General features: G+C 35.7%; 1 protein-coding gene across 2 annotated transcripts in view; it reads left to right on the top strand.

Moving 5' to 3' along the window:
* The window catches only part of PTPRD (protein tyrosine phosphatase receptor type D), a 1,297,197-nt gene that overhangs the window by 1,250,073 nt on the left and 24,367 nt on the right, over positions 1–22,757 (top strand). For both annotated transcript variants that reach the window (XM_076363450.1, XM_076363449.1), the window contains 2 exons: positions 12,669–12,788; positions 13,424–13,578. In XM_076363450.1, the coding sequence (XP_076219565.1) occupies positions 12,669–12,788; positions 13,424–13,578 (275 nt within the window). The remainder of the gene's footprint in view (positions 1–12,668; positions 12,789–13,423; positions 13,579–22,757) is intronic.

Genomic DNA, 22,757 nt, shown 5'->3' with positions numbered 1-22,757 from the left:
AGAAAGAGACTAAGGAGGAGGAAAGGAGACTTATCATCTAGAAAAGCTTTTAAATCAGTAAAAAGTATCTTATGGAGGTAACTGGATAACAGTTGATATTTCAGTAACTCATGAATGAGTTCCATTTCAAAATAAAAATGTTTTTGCATGTGTAAGCTTGGAACAGGGGGGAATGCACTGTAAAGCCTAATGCTGTACTGTGTTGGCATTGATGTTTTTTTCACATGCTTGGATACATATAATTGCAACGATTACATAACTTGTTGAACTTCTTGGCAACAGCCATTCCTTTCTGGAGGCTTATTGAAGTACATATATATATTTATTCTTTTACCATTTCATCACTTTTTAAAAATAGAATAGGTGTTTTTCAGTTCAAGCAATGTATAACATTCTAATTACAGAATCACTTTCTGCATGTAAATTCAACCTACATTAACACCACTGCCTGTACGTATCTGATGGCAATTAGTACCTAGCAGAGGGTAATTTTATCAGAAATTTTCATTTTATCTTGAGTCTACAGGCCTTGTCTAGTAAAATTAAATTTTGCTCATTTCTTCACTAATTACTTCTTATATATTAAAGTTGCTGCTAAATAGCATCAGAGCTAAGAAAAAATCTGATCCTAATAAGCAACCCATTGCAGAAGGTGTATTTAAATACTTGAGATTTTATCTTAATACTGCAGGCCACAGGCACCCACTGTCTAGAAAGATGTTTTGATGTAACTAAATAAAATTCTACTCATTCTCTCTAATAATTGCTTAGCAGAGTTTTAAGCTAACTCTAGCCTTTGCTGACAGCACCCTAAAAAAACACTGATCAGAATAGTAATCACCTCCAGAAGTGATTACCATTCAGCAGCAATACATTCCTTGACCGTAATGAGAGACGAGACAATCTAGTCAATGGATTGTCTGTGCATTTAATGCTTATGTTTGCATATTTTTTTGTGCATAATTTAGCTCATTCTGTGTTCATAGGTCAAGTGAGTTTGATGCACTCAATGCAGAGCATTAGAGACCAGCTATCCAGTACCTAATTCAGCTCCAACCTTAGAGTCTGCAACTCTGTGAATATGGCATACCAGTTACCTCTTCTCCTAATACAGTAGCTACATGTAATGTAATTAATGGTATTGGTGGTGAGGCAGCAGTGGGAATCCCTGTGTGGAAAAAGAATATGATGACAACCTTTTATTGTTATTTTTTCTCATGCTATCATTTTTATATAGCGTATCCTTATAGCAGGCAACCAAGTGAAATTCCAAACATGAAATACAAACACTGTTACATACCATTAGAGATGAAGATCTTTGCTAATTTTGTTGCTCTTTTTCCTTTGATTCCTTTTTGATTGCTTTTGTGTCTTGGCAGCCTGATCATTATTCCTGCTGCAAGGCAAGATCATTTCTCTCTGGGACTTCATCTACTTTCCATCTCCATGTCGTCTTTTCTGTTTAGCTTGCTTTTTTCATTATGTAGTCCTGCAGCTTGATATCAGCCTTTTTAACCTGGACTGCATAGATGAAGATGGGGATTTTAATTGCATCTGCAGAAACAAAGTTGGTTCATTAGCATGTGTTAGATGTCTGAGTAACCTCAGCTTTGAGAATGTATATATTTTACAGCTGAGTACATCAAATGAAGATGTTACAGTGAATTCATTATTCATTTGTTTGCCTAAAAGGAAGGTGCAGGAAAAGAGAAGCTCTTTCACTAATAACCTTTCACACTTTGTTGGTTTCGTATGAAATGTCATCACCTGAATTTCACTTGACCTAAACCAGACTAGGGAGAGAAAGTCAGTCCAATCATTCAGCTACCATGCACATAATTTGTATCAAAAAGGATTATACACATTGGCAGTACATAGAACAGTGCTGGTAGCATATTTGTCACATACATGAGTTTAATCTAAATGAAATAAAAGAATTATACTGAAGGTTGCAAATTAGAGATTAAAAAAAGCAGTAGTGTGTTACACTAAGGAAAGCTGTAGAGTATTAATGTGTGATACCTCTCTTCCCTACTCCTCTGCCTTCCCCTCCACCCCCAGCAGTGCAGGTTTTCCTTTCTTTTTTTTTCAGATCCTCTGAATTAATTTAATGTTCTGAGAACTTGGGTGCTGTAGTGAATGATGTGAATGATCAGATGAAGATAGAGAATCTTGCTTTATAGCAAAAGATAATATTGCCTCAAACAGGAAACATTTAGTCCTGGCCCCTGTTTCAGGGTACGATACTGTAGTGGATCATCCTCTTGAAAGAGAATTCAACCTTTTCCTTCTTTGCTATGTAATTCCTTATTTTGAATACACTTACTGTGTTGTTTTGGAGCTGATAGCTTACCTCCTTAACCTCATTGGCAATATTTTCTATGTTGGGACCGTAGTGCCTAGGATTAGAATCTTCTGTCAAAAAACACCAATCGGGTCAAAGCTAAATGACAATATAATGACCCTAGCGATTATTCAAATGAGCCAGATTCTGAACTTCTATACTGATGAGGAAGGCTTTAGTTTTCATAGTGATACTATCAGCTTCATTCAAATTTGCTAATGACTAAGTAAATACATGGGGACACTACATTTGTGGCATTCTGTTAGCCTGATCCAGACACTTACTTGACTGTCAGGAAATAGATATCATCATCAATATTATAAGCCAAGAATATATAAAAATATAAGCATAGAATAATCATCTTGGTTTGTCAGAGTTTAACATCTTGCATCCTGGATTTTCACTGGGAAGGGGGAGGTAGAAACAAACCCAGAATAAAAGTCATGTATCCTGTCTCAGATTTTGTTCCCCAATATTGAAATAGGTGGGACTATTTGCATGGAGCCTGTATCAGTTCCATAAGAACATCTAAGGATAGTTAAAAGACCCTGGACTTAGCTTCTCTCAGCTGGTCACTGATATCCGAGAGAGTCAGGAGAGCTGGCACTGTCTTGAGAAAAGCCAGGCAGACTTTTCCTGAGGTTGCTGCAACGCTAAATAGGTACCTGTGTTGTTCCAAGTGACATGCAACAGGTCTGAATCTCCCCAAATAGGAACACTCCAGCTAAGTCTTTCAATTCATTTTTTATAGATTTATAGACTATCCTATGTGTTAGAAAAATGAAGATTGGGTGACAGTAGAAATATCAAGTAGATGAAGATGTGTGTCTTGAAGGTGGAAATCGGAGTAAAATCATTTTGGGGGTTTTGTTTTGTTTGGTGGGTTTGGCTTTTTTTTGAAGGAATGGGACATATTAAATGAGGGAAGCTTTTTTCAGATTCAAGTAGTATAAAAAACAAAAACATTTGAATAAGCATAGTGGAAAGTGTAATTGTACCTTTGGACTCTTTAGTAAGAATAGCTTTGAAACAAATTTCTGGCCACCAAAGATACCTAAATCTTGCTATAGGCACGGAAAACATAAAGGCAGCTCTGGGAAGAACCTTAAATTGTTCTACTCCAAATGCACAAATTGCTAAAATTTTTAATGAATCTTCATTTGTTGATGGCAGAGTAGGCACTGATATCTAACGTAGCTGATGTCACAGCTAAGACAAAGCAATAGTACGTGCACAACAGTAAATAATAAGCAAAGAAAACTAAGAATGTTGTTTTCTTGTCTGTAGGAAATGCATGAAGGTCTTTCAGACAAATACAGACTGTGCAGCAGAGTTTTATGTGATTGAGATTAAGGTAGTTTTCCATTTGTTGTGCAGGGCTTCAGGAGCAAATTTCAGATCTTTCCTCCTAAGTATGTTTTGACAGGTAATACTGGAGCTATTACCTGTCAAAATACTGGATCGAAAATAAGTGACAATAAGACATCTTCACTAATATGAGTAGAAAAGTCATCAATACGTGCACTTAACAATTCATTACAGATTATATAAATATGCTTCCAAGTGCACCTGTATTCTACTGTATTTAGACAAAATGTAATTGATTTGTGCATAAAAGCTGCACTGTTGTTTTGTATTGGGCAGCACAGGTATGTAAAAATGTGTGGGTTTTTTTAAGTTGTGAAATACGTATTTAAACATATGAAAATATAAATAAAATTTTTAGCTACGTTTTGCAGCAACTAGAAGAATATGCATGTCTTTATCTGGTAAGAGGTAAGTTAACATCTCTCCCAGCAGCCATATTAGTAGATAGGACATGTTGCAGATGCCATTCTTTCATATAGAATGGTATTGTTTTACTAAAGAAGAATTAAATGTGCAGTTTTGTCATTGTTCATTCCCTAATTCTAATGGCAAACCAATAACTTCTGTATCAGTAATGTACTATCAGAATTTTATTTCATTTCTTTAGTGCTCTCAGCATGCTAAGATGTGAGTCAGAAGAAGAATGAATGAGAGAGCTGGCAAAAAAAAAAAGAAAAATCCGAAGTTAAGTAGACCATGTGTTCACCAGATTTACAAAAATAAAAATAAAAATGTGTAGGCTTGTACTGGGTTTTTTTCACTGTAACAGAATGCGATGGCCACAGTCCAAGAATTCCTACACCATTGTATGAGCTGGAGTCACCAGTTACCGTGTCAGAACTGTGAAACTCAGCCATATGGCTGTTCATTATGGAAGGATTCTGAGAGGCGCAAGGGCAGGGGCATGCTCAACTCTCACTAAAATGCAGTCAGTAATAGGTGCTTAATTCATGTAAGAATCTAATCCTAGATGTATACTAACATAGACTGCACTCACCAATAAAGCTTAAAGTTTCTTTTTCTAGACACGTTAGAGGTGGAAGTGCAGTGCCAAGGTGCCCCAGCTAAAACTCAGACTATTATGTCACCCACCAAAATAGCTGTTGAAATGCCATACTATAAGCAGGGTCAATTTTGTGTGAAAAGAAATGTTGTAACACCACTGCATAGGCTGAAAGTAGTTTTGGCATGCCATGTCTGGTTATTTCAGCTTATACACATTTGGACTTGAAGACACACAGAATGAATGCCCCATGTGAAAAGATGTTGGTAAATTACAGAGAATCTAGAAGAGAACAATAATGATCAGAGGTTGGAGAAACGATGTATGGGGAAAGTCAGAAAGAACTGGATTTGTTTTATATATAAGAGAGTGAAGGAAAACATAATAGTCTTCCAGCATGTGAAAGGCTGTTAAAAATTTCATGGCAATCAACCATTTTCCTTGCCTGTGGGGCTCTAGGAGGGAGAAATAAATTTTGCAGCAAATGTGATTTATGTTAAACTGTTAAAGAACTTCCAAAATAGAATGTCATGAAAGGAGCAAACTCCGTAGGATATTTTGTGCAGTGTCTTCCACTGTAAGCTTTCAAGAACTGTTCACACCAGTCTTACCTGAAAGGATATGGCAATACCTGGTACTGCCACAAATATTTTTCAAGGCAACCATCCAGTTTTTTGTGTTATGATTCTGTGTCCATATGGTAAACTGATAGTTGTCTCAAAAATACTGTTCCCTGAGGCAAGTGTCTAGAAAGTGGTTTAGTCAAAACTGTATTGTAACTCTGTAATTTGACTTTATTTGCTTAGTTAATTTGCTTTGTGCTTGAGGTAAGACATACATTACTACCTCATGTAATTCTTCTCTTAATGCAGACAGAGGGACTATGCCACATGTAGAGAATGGCCATTGACATTTTGAGTTAGAAGATTTCCTTGCAAAATTAAAAATTCTGCATATTTGTTTTCAAAATGTAATGATTAGTTCATGTTTGGTTTAGCACTGCAACCTATTACTTCAGTGCAGGGAGTTCTTTCAGGGAATTTCAGGCTTGAAAAGGTCAGTGAATGAATTTAGTGTCGTTTAGGGAAAATAACCCCACATTTCTTTATTTAGCAGATTCTGGTGAAAGACTCAAGACTGGTTCTCCTTTATGGTGAGAAATACATCTGGAAAATTTAAGTTCTTCAGACAGGTGTCTCTGAAAGAGAATATTATGATCTACATTTTCCATCATTTACAAAGCTTTTCCTATTTTCTAAGGAAGTTAATGGATACAGCTGGCTACTGAAAGGCACATGTTGGTAATAGATGTTTTTTCTAGGTGGTCTTTCTGGTTAATATCTTGGGAACTGTATGAAATACATTTATGAGATTCAGAATTTTATCTGTGTATTAAACTAGCAATCGAAAGCTCACCATGACTCAAAGTTCCATTCACAAATCAAAATCCAAACTGAAACCTCTTAAGGTCCCAAAATGTTCTCCAATGTACCGTTTCTCATTTTCATGCTGTTTCATGCATTCACTTCTGGCTTTCAGGTGAACCAAAAACATAAGAGTAATAGAATTTTGTTGCTCTGATGTTTCACTCTTTTGATTATTTTGTTTCACTGATGTCTTACATTATATTCATATCAGCTAAAAGAGAGAGCTCTCTTGTATGGAGAAGAGAAAATCTTCATTAGAGCACTTGAATAGTAAGCTGAATTGCTCAATATGTTCTTCATACTGTAATGTAATATCTCATTCAGTGAAAGGATTATTCAGGCTGCACACAGTGATCAGCCCTGAGTACAGGAAGAGGATGAAGCAAAAAGTAGTCAGCCCATTCACTTTTCCCTTCAGTTCCATTCAAATAAACCTTTTCAAGACCTTTTTGGAAAATCTTGCTGTACTTAACTGTTTGACAGACTCATCCTTCAAAATGAATTCACTAAGACCCTGCTTTCCCTGCCGTTAGGAAGAGTTCAAAAAGGGCATCTCACATTGATGCCAGCAGTATAGTTTTGAACTGTTCTTGGCTTGTACAGATGAAGGTGAAAGACGAGCTAGAGAACACATTTCAAATATGCCCAAGATTCCTTTTAATATCTGTTTCCTTTTGTTTTAATAACCGTAAAACACTCTGTCATAAGGATCAGAATGGAAACAGTTTGGGGGTTATCTTTTTAATTATCAATTATCTTTCACTATTAACTATTAGCCTACTAATCGTATCTCAGAAATTTCAAAAAGTAAGGGTGTAATGAGGGTTGATTTGCAGACTTACTAAAGGGCTAAAGTTTGTTACGAATTGATTAGCCTAAAGTTCATTTATGTTGTCTCCAAAGCCACTTCTTTTTCAAGGCTACTGTAGCTAAGACCTTAGAATTACATTGCACTGCAGAAGTGCTTATTTTCTATCTAGTTTTTAAACTCCAAATACTCGGTTCAGATGAGCTTCAACAATCATAGAATCATAGAGTCATTTAGGTTGGAAAAGACTTTTAAGATCAAGTCCAACCATTAACCTAGCACTGCCAAGTCCACCACTAAACCATGTCCCTAAGACACCCAAGCATCTTCTAAATACCTTCAGGGGTGGTGGCTCAACTACTTCTCTGGGCAGCCTGTTCCAGTGTTTGTTAACACTTTTGGTGAAGAAATTTTTCCTAACATCCAATCTAAACCTCCCCTGGTGCAACTTGAGGCCATTTCCTCTTGTCGTATCGCTTGTTACCTGGGCAAAGACACCGACACCCACCTCAATACAACCTCGTTTCAGGTAGATGTAGAGAGTGATAAGGTCTCCGCTCAGCCTCCTTTTCTCCAGACTAAACCTCAGCATCTTTGCCTTTACATACTCACCGGTGCATGTCTACTATAAATCGTTATTAGAGACCAGTGCATACACTGGTCTTTTTTCTGTAGTAAAAAATATATTCAAAGAACCAAAATTTCCAGAAGCGATTAATTGTTTTGGGATTACATTTGGTGAGATTTAGAAGGATCTGTCTGCCTGGGGCTGGGTGTTCAGTTCTTTCAGAATTTGGGATCCTATTAAATTCAGTGCCTCTCTGAAAGCAAAATGTAAAACTTTAAACTGTTTTATTTTCAGCCTTACTTCTGAATAGGAGTTTATATTTTTATTCTGTCATTTAGAGTTAGACTAAAGTGAATGAGTGACACTTGACCAAATCTTGTTCAAATAAGGCCTAACAAATGTGTTTCTGTATTCTGATTTTTTTTTTAAAATCTTTGCATTACAATCTCATGTACTAGTGTCAGTGCCTACTATCTTTAGACTCAAACCAGCCCGATCTTTAGGTGGCAAGGCATTGTTGCAAAAAGGAAGATGGCTTCAGAGTAGCAACTGCTTGGAGACAGAACATTAGCTGGAATGTCTGAGGCACTAAGCTAGCCTGATAGGGTTTGAGGCAGTTTCCATTGCCAACAACTGGCATTACCTTTTTTATTGCATAATTATTATTATGATTCAACATCATTGTAGAGATACTTTATTTTTGAAGGAAGACCATCTGAAAATTTCGTTAGAAAGTTTTGTCTGCAAGACTATTATTATTAAGAAAACCAGAGCAAGAGGTATGTTACATGCTGCTGTTATTTCCTACTCCAGATTCAGCACAATTCATATGCTGTTCTTATAGCAAGTAATGTACTATATGAATCTGCCTATTACTAGTTTGCTGTCTCTTTCTTGATCTGCATTTTGTCCTTATAATCTGAGATGGCCTGTAACAGCTGGCTCGTGTTAAGAATCACCTGAAGGGGCTTTTCAGCCTGAATGATGGAACTTTATACTGGAAAATTATTTCTCTACCCTTGAATGTCAGGAATCTTTGTATTCATATGTTCATATGGAAATACACTTCCTTCAGCTCCGTTGATGCATGGTAGTGCCTTCTCTAGTGTCTGTGACTTGTTGAAGTGTGAATATCCACAAATATTCTTAGGAACTCTGTAGCTACTTAAACCCCTCAAGTCTGAAATGGTCTTAAGCTTCTCATTTTTAATGGAAAAGAAAGCATTTACATTTTCTTACAGCTTTGCTTTCAGCGAATGCTCGTACTTCCACGAAGAGCAAGGATTTGCATGGTCTGAGTGGAAGAAATGTAGAGAAAGAAAATGTGTATGTTTGAGGGGCAGGTTAAGAGAATGTGCCTATCATTAGTTATGTCTTCTAGCTATGTCTACTACTATAGTACTTAAAAGATTTCATAATATATTTAGTAGTCTTTTGAGAGCTGCTCTGATCTCAGATGTAGTGGTTTTGGTAGTGTGCAACCTATGATCATGAAATAGTGAAAGTAGTAGTAAAATGCTTGTCATTACTTGTAATTGAATTTCTCTTTAAAAAATAGTCTTTGAAATCACCAGTGAGTTCTTCTATGCTCCTGTGTCTGTTTCATTCATCTTGCCACCTTTCGTGACACGCAAGAGAACATTAGAGAATTATTGGTGAAAGCTGTTTTCTGTAACCGTGTACACTTAGTGGCACAGAAAAGCTCTCATTGGGTGCAGGTGAATATAGTCTGCAGAGGAAAAGATCAACCCTTGGAACTGGGAGCTGGGTGGATAAGAGGAAGATGAGGACTATGAAATTCACCAGGTATATTACGAACTAACTCTGAAAATAAATAAACCCTGTAATTGTATTTCTGAAGGAGGACACATGTTATCATCACCATACTTTACCACATTAAAGTTGTCTGTTTTCCAAACAATGTACACAAGCGAGGAAGAAATTGCCCTTACTGCAGAGAAATTAAACAGAGACCAAAGACCTAAAGCAAAAAAACATTTGGCAAATACTTTCAAAATTGACTTGTTGACATTTAGTGTTAAATTTTGGATGACTCAAGGGGTTTGAGAATTTTTTTCTGAAAAAAACATTAATAGGTAACCTCTGAAAAATAAACTTACTTTAAGTGCTGAAGGCTGGGATCTTAACATAGGATAAAACATTTAACAAGAACTCTGTCTCAGAAAATAGTGTCTTAACAATTAACTTATATTATTTGATTCTCTGCTGCTGGTGAAGTCCAATAGAAAACATTGTTCTGATCTCTCACAAAGATAAATTGGACTCTAAATTGTTAGGAGTATTGGGAATGTAAGGTTTATGATCACAGAGCAAAAGAGTGTAGGAGGCAGGTAAGGGCACATCTCTGAAGAAGACCTCTTGTTCTGAGAAAAATAAAGAGGCAAAAGAAATAAAAGATATAGTTCCATCAGCTTATGCTTCATGTGCTCTTCCAGAAGGTCAAATCCACATCAATCCGAAATCAGGTTTTCTTTCTAAAAATTTGATACTTATTTTCATCAGTTTCCTCTTTCAAATAATATATACACTGGTCTACAAATTGTATTTATTTTTGAACAGTTAGTGTCTGCTTTCAGCAGCAGTCCTCTGCATCAGCTAGCTCTCACAGGAAGTATTTTAGAAAAATTTTAAAATTATTGGAGTTTTTGTTAGATAAAGTAATAAATGAAAAAAAAACCTAAAATCTGCACCTAAAAGAGCAGGCACATTTATTTTCTCCCAGCCTAACTGAAAAAGAGCAATTGTCTACAGGCTTCTAAATCTGAGTATATGCTTAACATTAGATTACTATACAAAATAAAAATAAACCAAGTATTTTCTGTTGTTTGCAAAGATGCTGGTAACCTACTATGTTCTGAATTTCAATTTCATTTTTGTGTTGAACATTTATTTCTCTCTATTACATTTGGAAGTTGCTTTTATAAAGTCTTTCTAGTGAGAAAGCTGGTTAATTTTTCAGGCATGCTTTCTGGAAGCTGGCACTGCTTCTACGAGCGTACAATTTATATGTGGGAACTGCAGGGTAAAGAGGAGAACTGCATGTTTAAGCAAGCAAAGGCATAGCCGATATTTATTTCTTGTACTCATTTTATTAAAAATACATAAAGTATTCTACCATTTTTATTCATTTTTTTAAAAGATCATTCAAACCAAACAGGTTTAGTCAGAGGTTTATACTAAACCTGTAGTTGCTAAAATTACAGACAACAGCTATTATGTATCAAGGTTTTCCATGAAAAAATTTATGTCATTCTATGGGAATTAATAAATAATAAATAACAAACCACAACTTGTTTGTCTAAAATACAGCTAACCAATATAGACACAAGTTATACTGTGTCTATATTAATGAAAGTGAAAGTAGATTTACTATAATTGCTTGAAATAACTCAATTGAAAATATACCTTTCTATCTGATTTGCAGAAGGCCACGGTGCCTTCTTTTAGTATTAGGAATCTTGCAAGTAAATCACTGATATTCATGAAGTACCTGCAATACTTACTCTTTCATTATTTCAGTAAATGGCACAAGGAAGCAATTACGTAATTCCTCTTAATAAGAGGATTTTATACACTATTAATCCCATCTTTAAGACTGTATTATCAATAAACATTTTCAGTTACTTTGTTCCAATTCCTTATCTATAAATTAAGCTATCAATTCCCGTAAAAAATTGTTTCAGGTTTTTTTGCCTCTAATGAATGTTCATCACCTGCTTCAGTGGTTAGAATTTTTTCTTCTCTTTATCTAGATTCCTTGTTCTCAGACTGTGATTTGTGAACTGTGAGCCTCAAAATAAAATGATCTGCAAGCAAAAGCTATTCAGGACTGGGGAGTTTGAGAGCATACTAAGTCTTTTTCAATAAGTACTGTGCAGAGTGAGAAACCTGGAGAACACATGAGTTTCAAAGATGCATTTTCCACTTTGGGGGAATCATCAGTTTTTCTCTTGGATTAGCATGATAATTAACATTTTATCAGAAATACTGTGCAATATTCTGCTTTTGTTGTTTCTTACAGTTTGTGTGTTCTCAATGAATTTGGTATGAGTCTGGCTTAGAGTGATTAGTGAAGACATTTATTAAAAAAATGCAATATATTATTACTGGATTCAGAATACACTTCTGCACCGTATGCAAGGCTAATTGATAAGAATGTATTGTTATAAATAGAACGGAGACTGACCATCTCAGTTTCACCTATCAGTCACTGAAAGCAAAATATTTTCAATTATTTAACCCCCATACTACTTTGTACCATGTTTCTGATTGTTTTAGGGGTTCAGCATTTCTTTTTTCATAATAGCTTTCATCATAAATACCATTTTTAACTGAAACAAATTATTGAGCCTCAGCAATGATGATAAACACGGTTCTCTTATCATCTTATACAGAATTATATCAGCTCGTTAATATTCTGAACTATGGTGTTTTGAAACGGAGATGTCTCTGAATTAAATGTCCTGTGCCTTTTAAAATTTGATGGATGAACTCTCTCTGTCAAACCATGTTTTTTAAATGCCTATGAACACAATTTCGTTATATGCTTCGTAACACTGATCTGAGAAGGAAATTGTTTTTTCTCACAGTGCACTTAATAGTTGTTGGTGCTCTTTCATTTATCCATGTACTAAAATTATTTCTAAAAAAAATCAGGTTTTTACTGAGATATTTCTATACATACTAAATATTAGCATCCAAGCAACAGTTTATATGTTTGAGGACTAATGTGAAATAGGTGAAATATGGCAAATATTTGAAAAATTGTGTGTCTACCTTTACTGGATTAGTACTGTTACTAAATTCTGGACTGTGAAAGGTGAGTTACTGAAGATATAGGTCATACTTTTAGCTACTATAAAATGTTTTTTCTTTAGTGTGTCTATACTTATTGGTATTTCTTAATCATCTGCCCCACTGAATTTTCAAATACCCATTATGGAAGAAGATATTGTAAAAGCTACTACCAGAAAAGCAATGATGATAAAATAAATTTCTTCTGTTGGATCCTTAGCAGTTGTTGAACATTCTATCTCCACATACTTTAAAAACCTACAGTGATATACACTCAGATATGTAATAAATGTCAGTTTTAAATATATTAAATAATTACATATTTTTCACTACAGGTGAAGTGTGATCAATACTGGCCAAGCAGAGGCACAGAAACTTACGGACTAATCCAAGTGACCCTTTTAGACACTGTTGAATTGGCAACGTACTGTGTTCGTACATTTGCACTTTACAAGGTATATATACTTATATATACTTACAATAGACTTTAAAATTTAAATGTAGGCAACTTTTATCCTTTCATTTCCTTTTCATTTTCTTTTTAACTTCCTTTTCCTTTTTCTCTCCTCTCCTTTTCCCCTCCTTCCCTTCCTTCCTCCCTCCCTTCCTTCCTGCCTTCCTGTCTGCCTTCCTTTTGCTTCCTGCTTTCCCTGCCTTTCTTCCTTATTTCTGCACTCCCTTTCTTCCCTTTCCCTCCTTCCACTTTCCTCCCACGTTTCCTGCTAGCAGTACTGAACAGTGAAACTTCTTCTACAGACAGAGTGTATTTTTCTTACAGCATGGAGTCTTCTAGGTTAATACAGAGCTCTCGCTATGAAAAACCATTTAACTGAATGAAATACTAGCTAAAGGTCTGGCATTTGTTGTGATGCATTACTGTGCAGTATAGTTAAAGCTCTTACATTGTTTGAATCCTGCAATTTAGAATACAAGAAACATTTCCCTCCATAGCCTAAGTTCCGTTTCTCTCTGGCCCCAAATGTGATTTAAATACACTTCGCTGGTATATATGTTTCTGCAATTGTTTCATTGAAAAGTGCCAATATCACATCAAGTGGCAGTTTTGTCATGAAGTTTTGTAATTTCATAGAATGGTTCAAGTGAGAAAAGGGAAGTGAGGCAATTCCAGTTCACTGCCTGGCCTGACCACGGTGTCCCAGAACACCCAACACCATTCTTAGCTTTCCTGCGACGCGTCAAGACCTGCAACCCACCTGATGCTGGACCTATGGTCGTACATTGCAGGTAAGCCCAGAATTTCTTTCAAAGTATCTTATGTCAAGATTGCCGTTTTCTGTATTGTTGCAGACTATTATGGCACTGCCAACTTGGATGGGACAGAATTATTTAATTTTGGTCTGTGCAAGAGGAATTAATTTTAGAATATCTAAAGGTCTACAGGGAGAATGTCTGCAGGGAGATTACAAATGTATCTATGGCATTCAGAAGGTGACATGGAAAAGAAAGAGGATAGTGTTGTTTTAAGAACCTGAATATTGAAGAAAGTGTGTTTTGAGCAGTGAAACAGCTTTTGAAATGATTACTTATATTGTGTATGAAAGTAAAGAACATGAAAATTAAGAAAGATAAATGGCAACTTTTATTGAAAATAGGTAGAAATAGAATCTGTATTCAAGGTTAAACCCTCATCTTATGACTGTGAGGAGCTGGAACTGCAAAGGATATACCTGGGGAACAGGCTGAGCTCAGTTCCAGGGAAATGAGTGTTCCATGCTGTTTGCAAGGTAGCAAACCTCTTTAGGCATTATAAGGTATAAATTAATAAACTCTCAAGAGAAAAATATCATCTCCTCTTAAAGTTCTGGAAGTAAGGAAAATGAAGAGGAAGAGATGGAGATTCTTTGAAAATCTTTGTCAAGAGCAGACCTTTTAGAAAGCCTTAAAATCACACTGAACATTGTCAAAACATATGTGTTAATTCTGAGAGAAGTAAGCTGTAAGACAGGTCCCTCTCATTCCAGGGCTATGTTGATATAGCTTACATAGCTTACTGTGCTGCCCCTTTCAAAGCAAATTCCTAAGATCACTGATTTTTGTGAACTTCATTTTGGAATACCTTCAGTTAGTAAGGCTGAGAGCTACTACTCCCTGTTCACTGGAGCTACAAATGCTTAGCGTATTTGAAAATCAGTCTTGCTTTTGTCATCCAAAAACTGAGGAATAGGAATTACAAGGATTACAGCATACCACATCCTCTAGTTCTGGCTTCTTAGATATTGGTAAGCCAGCCATGGAAGCTGGTTATTTGAACATTTTTAAGGTGATTAAAAGAGGCTCTTGTAAATGAGACGGGAAAATAGAGTCAACAGGAAAACAAAATAAGCAGGACTTCAATGTTGAAAGGCACAGACGGTTTAGAAAAGATCAGAAAACATGGGTGATAGACATTTAATGTTTATTGAAACAGCAGGGTTAGGAATGTGAAATAAATATAAATAATACAAATCTATTTATACAGTTTGCTGAGTATTTCCTGAATGGAGCCAAATCTTTCTGTACCTGTATTTACAGGATCTTAAAACATTTTGAATATTGCCTAGAATTATAGATTGCCTCAGCTATAATTTTGTCAGCTTCCATATAGAGCATACCTCCAAAGGTGCTCAGCAGTGAAGATGTTATGCTCTAAATCAAACCCCAAATTAATAGAAGAAATTAATCCTCCCACTCTGGGAAGGTTGTTAAGTTAGTATAATTACCTAAATTCTCTCAATGCAAAAATAGACTAATTAAATTAGTTGTTAAAAGTCATACAGCAAGTAATTGGAAAGGATGAAATAAATTACAAAGCTTATTGCCACTCAGTGGTATTGATGAACAGTGGTGTTGATTTGATGCCTGCTGAGAGACTTCTTTTCCCAATTTCCTATTGATTTGTTTATCAATACTCTACAATATGCATATCCTGTTAGTAAATTTGTTGAAGCTCTTTGCCTTATGTATAGCTTCTTGAGACATTAAGATTTTAGGCATTTCGTACAACCTATCCTCTACAAAGCAGACTTCCACATATTCTATTATTTTAGCAAGCCTTTTAAATCCCACTCCCAACAATTTCCCTATGAGCAGAAGAACTAATAAAACCAGATTTCTTGCAAATTTACAAATTTATGTCTCTGTATTTAAAAATTTTATTTGGCTGGGCATGTAGCAGCAAGTGTTGTGGACAGTCCAAAGTTTATGAATGTACTCATTAACTCATCAATGTTAATGTGTTGGCTATCTAACTGATAGACCAACAAGAATAAGTTACTAAAGTCTTTCTTACAGTAGTAATGTTAATGTGGGTGTCTCTTTTCAGGCATATTGTAGCAACATTGTATTTTAAGATTTGTATTGCCTTATCATTTTGAATTTGACGTTATTAAATTGGTAAAAGAATCAAAAGAGGAACAACAACAACAGAGCATCAGCACAATTTTTTTAGGCTAAAAGTTATGTCTTTCATTCAGTGACATGAAAAGCTTTCACATTTAGTTTGAAATTAAAGTGCTAGATGTGCCTAAACATTTCATTTCAAGCTCAGAAAAAATTTAATTTTATGTTGAAACAGAAAAAGTAAGCAAGTTTTGCATGTTATCTATTTTTTCTTAGAATCTGCTTTGAGATTTTTTTTTCCTCTCTTCTCTGTTGCTCACTTTGTAAATTTCTCCATTCCACTCTTTCCTTTGCTTCTCATCCTCAGTCATTTCACTTTTTTCTATTCTTTTTCTCTCCAGTGTCTGGACTGCTCTTTGTTCCGTGGACTCCTCTAATTACATTCTATTTCTGTCCTTCAGTTCCACTGTTTTCTCAAACTCATTTCACTGCTTTTTACCATGTTGCTGAACCATTTCAGTATAAAATATGTTCCTACAAGTCTTAGTATTTTCTCTGAAGAAAGGTTGTCATTCTAGTGGTAGTATTTTCCTGCCAATTTTTGTCATGCATCACCTTTCACTGCCTTCTAGTAGTCACCCTTTTCCACTGAGATATTTTATCTGTTCTTGACAAACTTCTTTGTTTTCATTTCTTCCTTTGCTGGCCCCTAGTCTGCCTCTGCAGCCTTTTGAACAAGTCCTCTTTTCCTTGTTCTGTGTCTTCTCTGTCACTGTCTCATGTTTTGCGTTCAGGACTTTCTTAGTCCCTTTTCATTAAAGCTTATGTAAAGCTTCATTCAGATATTAAAAGTATTTCAAACTTTCGCCACTAGAGCAAAACAATGTAATACAAGACCATATCTTGTATACTTCGCCTATGGTAGCCAGTGCTTTTCCAAGATATCTCTCTGAAGGAATAATCTGAGTTTACTCCCCAGCAGGAACATGGGATTCATAGTGGGGAGTGTAAGACATCTAAGACAGCACTGATATACCTTCTTTTATGTTTCTTCCAGTACCTAACAAAGTGTCAGAGCTCAGGAAATTATAATAATGACATGTTATAGAAGTATAAATACAGGGGGGTTTACCTTTCAAAGTATGTTCGGTAAAAGGAAAGAGTAGGTATGAAGAAGCTGTGGAAGCATTTTTCTGGAAAGCTTTTAACCCATAAAAATCTGATAATAAAAGCTAGCAGGCAACTAAGTACAGGGAGAAGCTATTTGTCTATAATATTTCTGTGAGTTTAGCTCAGAGTTTCTTACTGCTCAAAAGCTGAGCTCCTTTTCACTTTTGATTCAGGTCAACACCCAGTAAAAGCAACAGGAGCCTGCCAGGGTGAGGAATAAATAAAAGAGAGAGCTATCTGCATTTTGATCCTTGGAGAGTAACCCCCTATTTATTCTGTATTAGGTATTGTAAGTGAAAGGTTTAGCCCAAGCTTTTCCTTGCTACATTCTCCACAACTGCCTTAATATTGACCAACAGTTGTCTTTCAGTCCACTTCATGTTAAGAGATTAAGAGGTTTTTCCTGTTTGCTTGGTGGTTTTGGGATATGGCTATATATCCTATAGAGAATCAAAGTAGTTGGAGATCCGGTTCACAAGTGTGGCCCCAGACCAGTTTGTATCAAAGCCTCACTAGCTGATAAGCTAGTTTATATCCTGTTCCTAGGAAATGGTTGTTGAGTGTATGAAGAATTTATTTAATAACTTACAGTGTGCTTAGTGGGAAAAAGTCTGAGGTGAAAACAAGTGAAAACGGAAGAACCGACCCTGTAAACATTTGAATGCATTCTACTCACATAACTGACCAGAAAAAAAAAAGCATAGTCTTAACTGGTGAAATTAAAAATTAATATTATATAAGTATTACCATTCAAAATTACTAGATTTTATAAGACATTCTGATAAATGCATGTGAAACAAATGCAAATGGAAGTTTTCATAACAAACTGTGTGATGAAAGAATACAGAATTGTATGATCAGAATTTACAATAACCTTAGTAATTATTTGTTACTAATGTCCATGCAACAGACATCTTTGCATGTCATTTACACATCTACTTTTGATAATTAACAGTTTGGTTGCCTGTGCAGTATTGAATTTGAATCTAATATAGAAGTCAAAAACATGTTGAGAAATCTCATATGTACGTTCTACTAGTCAAAGCTTTTACTTGTGTAGAAAAGTTGGGAGATTTTTAAGCTGAAAAGGTAATTAAAATATAATTAAAGCTACGTTATTTTTAAGGAGAAGACATAGGTCATTGCTGAAAGGATTGTGAAGCACCAAAGGTAACATCAAGGCCTAATCTAAATGCATATTTTTTTATTTATGTAATCAGATATTCTGGTAGGACTACCTGTATGAAAAAGGTGTAGTGGTAATAATATAAATGCATAATGCCATTGCACTCTTTTTCCAGGAAAAAAATCTGTACTTTTCTGTCTGTATCCACCAGGAAAGGTAGTTTAGCAAAGCCCAAATCAAGGTAAAGTTAAATTTAGAAATACGTTTTTTATGAACTGCCATGTTCTGTGATCCTTGCTTGAGTTGCATTCCCCCAAAGACATCAGTATCATTATTTTCACTATGAGATTTGGTAGAGGAAAACAGCTAAATCAAAGCTAAAGCTGGATGGGGGGGGGGGAACACAGAAGAAATTTAGCAATCCCATCCTGTTTGTAGATACTTTTCATAATGTGTGTTCAAATCTTGACGGCTTATTTAGAATAACTTGTCTGAAGATTTTTCTATGGTAGTTGAAATACTTGATGCAGGTAGATGCTTTTTCATTTACAGACCGTTATATTTTAAGACCGTATCCTTTCAGTCCCTTTGCACATAAGTTGAGTAATATCACAATCCAGCTGGTGTCTCTGCATGACTTGCCCTAATTTGCAGAGCTGATCTAGAAAAAAGGGTTTCTTTAATGAAAAAATGCAGGCTTAAACCCTGGGATTCTGCATCGGGGAGGCTGTAATGTGTAGTCTAATGATAGTGGGGAAAGCACACGTTTTTGTTTGAAGTTGGATTAGTGCAGGCAAACAGGTGCTAATCAGATCACAATAAAATAGCACCAGAGGGTGTTTGGAGCTTTATGCCACTATGTTTTCAAAACATCACAGAAACTTTAGTAGTTGGTTCAGTAACACTACATAAAAGCTTAACATGTAAGTGCAATCCCATATGTTTGAATCTCTCTTTTTAATACCAGCACCAAGGGGCATATCTTTAAGATACTTTGTGAAGTTTTGGCAGGTACTGTTAATGCTGCTATTGCAAAGAGAAAAACTTGGACGTTTGGAAGAATGTGACTGTTTTAAGTAAATCTGTGCCTGCGTGTACTAACATAACCAGTTAGCACAGTAAAAACAATTTTAACAAAATAACAGAATGCAATGTGATCTTGTATTTATTAAAATAGAATATTTGCTTAATTTTTGTTCAGTGTTTCAGAATAAAAAAAAAAATTTAAAAAACCCATATCTAAGGCAATGATTTTCCAGTGGATTGTTTTACTTCATCTATATATCTTTTGAACCTCCCTTCCACTTTTGCCACGTGCCTCACAAGTGCTCATTTTCTAATCCTGGCAGTGAGTAGGTTGCAGATGACTGCTTATCCTTTTTCATGGTGGGGGGAAAAATCCCCCCCAGTACATATTCAGAAATCTCTCAAAGGAAATTGAAAAATACTAAAAGCTTCCTCATCCCTTTCCTACCTCTACCCTGAGAACAACTCAGGATCTTTCCTAACATCCCTGGACAGCTGAAAGCTCTGGAGAGGAAAAGATAGTAAAAGCATTTTAGTATGACAGGTATTTTAATATCACAAATATTCTAAACTTTCTCTGCTTTACGCACTTGTCTTTATCCAGGAACTATTGAGTTGCTACCATATATTAGACTGTGCCGGGTATGATCTATATACGAAAACACTGTAACACTATTTCCTCTCCAGCTGTTAGCTGTAGATTACCATGTATCTCATTAAGACAACTTTTTTCTCAAAGTTCACAAATAAAAAGCAAAGGGAGAGGGATAAGGCTGTTGTTAGATTCTCTTCTTAAAACAATGGATAGTTGTTGCTTAGGATGCTTAGTTCCTCTTAATATAAAAATACAGCAATGAGCAAATGTCCATGTTTTTCATTGTATTCCATTTGTATTGATAGTCTTAGTTACTCTGACCATGCAGTCAGAGTAACTGACTGGGAGTCATTTCATTTCTACACATAGCTTTCTTCTTGGGAGTTATTTCATTTCTATATGTACCTTACACAAAATACAACAAGGTTTGCAGAGTTTCATACCTTGGGAGCTTGATCTCTGTTTAAGGAACTAGAACTGGATTCTCTTCATTTAGAAATTTTTGGATGGTTGTTCTGTCTTCATTTAGTTGTTGGAATTGTAGAATCTACTGGAAAATGAGAAAGAGTCTAGAAGAAAGGTTGATAAATGCTAGCTGGCAGAAACGAAGACTGAAGTCCCACCAGCACACTGATTGAGGGGTCATCAGTATAACAAGACACTACTTGATAATCACTTGTGTAATGAGTGGCATCACAGAGAGACAGGAGTTGGGACTTGCCTTCATATTCTTACCATAAAAACTTTCAAGGTTATGAAAATTTAGATTTCAAAAGCTTCACAGTTGAAGACCCTAGCTGTTCTATGCTAAATATACAAGAGTTTTCACCTAATTACTGTGCTATGCTCATGCAATTGTACAGACAAAAAGCAGAGTCTCCGTTTGTATGCTCATAGAGCCAGTGATGGATGAGTAATGCTGGAATTTTTTTTCTCTGTTTCAAATTTGAGTGTCATTAGTTAGGATCATCTTGATTGCAAAGATGCCATTTACCTTCCCCAACTGATCACTCTTTAACTTAAGGGCAGTCTGGGTCTTATTAGCTTAGGTCTCTAATTTGTTTCCTTAAATTTAGGTGCTCAAATATGAAAACCTGAAAGTATGAACATGACAAGGATTACCATACAGTAGTTAATGTGACAGTGTGCAGGGTCCTCAAGGATTGGCTAAGTTACCTTGATATTTTTAGTTGAATAGGAAAATGCTATGCTACATTATCTAGAAATCCTCAATGAGGTGTCAAACACCAGCAAACTGATGCTGATCCGCTTGCAAGTTTTCTCTTAAGTTAGAAACCATTTCTGCACAGCAAACCAGCCTTTCCTAAAACCTCAACTGAAGCTGCTTTATGTACAGTATGTGCTTCCGTTGTTTATAAGCATAAAAACTCAGTATCACTGGAACCATTATTAAAATTGAAAAGCATACAAATAACAAATAATAGCAGTATTTCTTCATGCAGGTTCAAATAACAGAAAATACCTACTTGTGGTCTTTTTGATTAAATCAGTCCTATGTGTATAAAGCCATCTTTGGTTGGCACTTAGCCTGTGGTTCAGGGGATTATACCCCCACTGCTGTGACTTGGGGCTGGATTATCTTTTGAAATCCTAAAAAGCTGCTATGACTGCACAGAGCAAGATTTTGTTTCTGGTAGAAGTCAGAAATCTGTATAGTAACATAGTGAATGCTATTACTAGATAGAATCAGTGGTCTATCTAGGCCAGTATCCTGTCTCTGACAATGGCAAATGTCAGAACTTTCAGGGGAAAGTATAAAACTCAAATGTCAACAATGTTTCAGTAAAGTTTCCTCCCCAGCAGCAAGCAGTTAGTGACTAGTTTAGCCCTACTTTATGAGGATTTAAATTCTTTTCCCCCATTATTCCTTTAGCTACCTAGAGAAACTGGTGGATACTTTATTGTTCATATTCATGATTGTACACACATTTTAAAGAACAAAACCAGACAGTCTTATCTTTGACTTTTTTCCTTGTCTAAGTATTATTCTCTAACAAGTAGTTTCATACATCATGTTAGAAGATACCTATTTACTGTTATTTTAAACATGCATCTCTTCATTTCACTAAATATCTTTGGATAAAGGGAGCAAAAAGACCATTCTTTAACGCTGTTCCTTGTTTTACATGTCTACAACTTTCCCTTGTGTTCATCCATCGTAGCAAACTGGGACAGCAAAGTATCCTAACCTGCTTCAGTACTTGTCATATGGAGGGAGATGGCAGGGAATCCTCACATTCTTTGTCTTTTTGCTGGCTGTCTCTGCTCCCTCGTTTGTGATGTACCCTTTTTCTGTAGCCTTAGTAACAGTAACTATTCCCCAGTCTTTTTATTTTTTTTTTTAATAAGAGGTAAGGCAGCAAAACTAGTTCCAGAATTATGCCACATTTTCTTGCTAAGTTGTCCAGTGGAGGTACTGAGGCCTGACTTGGATTCGGCCAACAAATGGTGTCAGTTGAGCAGGTCTGCTGGAGACTGATGACTTTTCACTCAGTGAAATAACCTGCCCCTTATTAAAATGTAATAATTTTCTATAAGATTTTTTTAACAGAAGCAATGCCTTTTCCATGTGTTATCTCAAATTACAAATATGTTGGTGCTGATAATTATTTCCATATATATATTATCATGTCCTACAAGGCCTGTAATTTCCTTTGACCTAAGCTGTAGTTTGATACATTATTTGATCAGCGCTCTTAGTGAGTCATTTTATCCATATGTATTTAGTTAATTGGTTATTTTTCTCCCCGCCCATGTTTATATATAATATACTCTACAAAGGAAAAGGAAATCTGACTGCTTGCAGCTGAGTCTAGTAAAAGAGCAATTAGGTTCTATCAGAGCCAGCAGCTGTCCGTAATGAATTCTGAATTAAAATTATGAGTGAAGAAAAGAATCCAGCCATCTGCAGGAAATGTGAAAATATTTTTATAACCCAATAGCTGAATTCTGGAAAGGGGTATCTCTGAGATTTCCCAGCTGTACCTACAGTAAATTCCGGAATATCCATGGACACACAGTATACTGAAACACATTGCATCAACTTGGCTACCCGGCATGTTTGGCTAACTTCGAACAGGCTGTATTTTTATCTAAAGTAATCAGCATGAAAGCCTCTTTAAATCATCTCCCTGTGTCTCTAGAAGT

This window comes from Aptenodytes patagonicus, chromosome Z (genome assembly GCF_965638725.1).
Source record: "Aptenodytes patagonicus chromosome Z, bAptPat1.pri.cur, whole genome shotgun sequence".
Classification (NCBI taxonomy): domain Eukaryota; kingdom Metazoa; phylum Chordata; class Aves; order Sphenisciformes; family Spheniscidae; genus Aptenodytes; species Aptenodytes patagonicus.
This window is presented reverse-complemented; position numbering and strand designations above follow the sequence as displayed.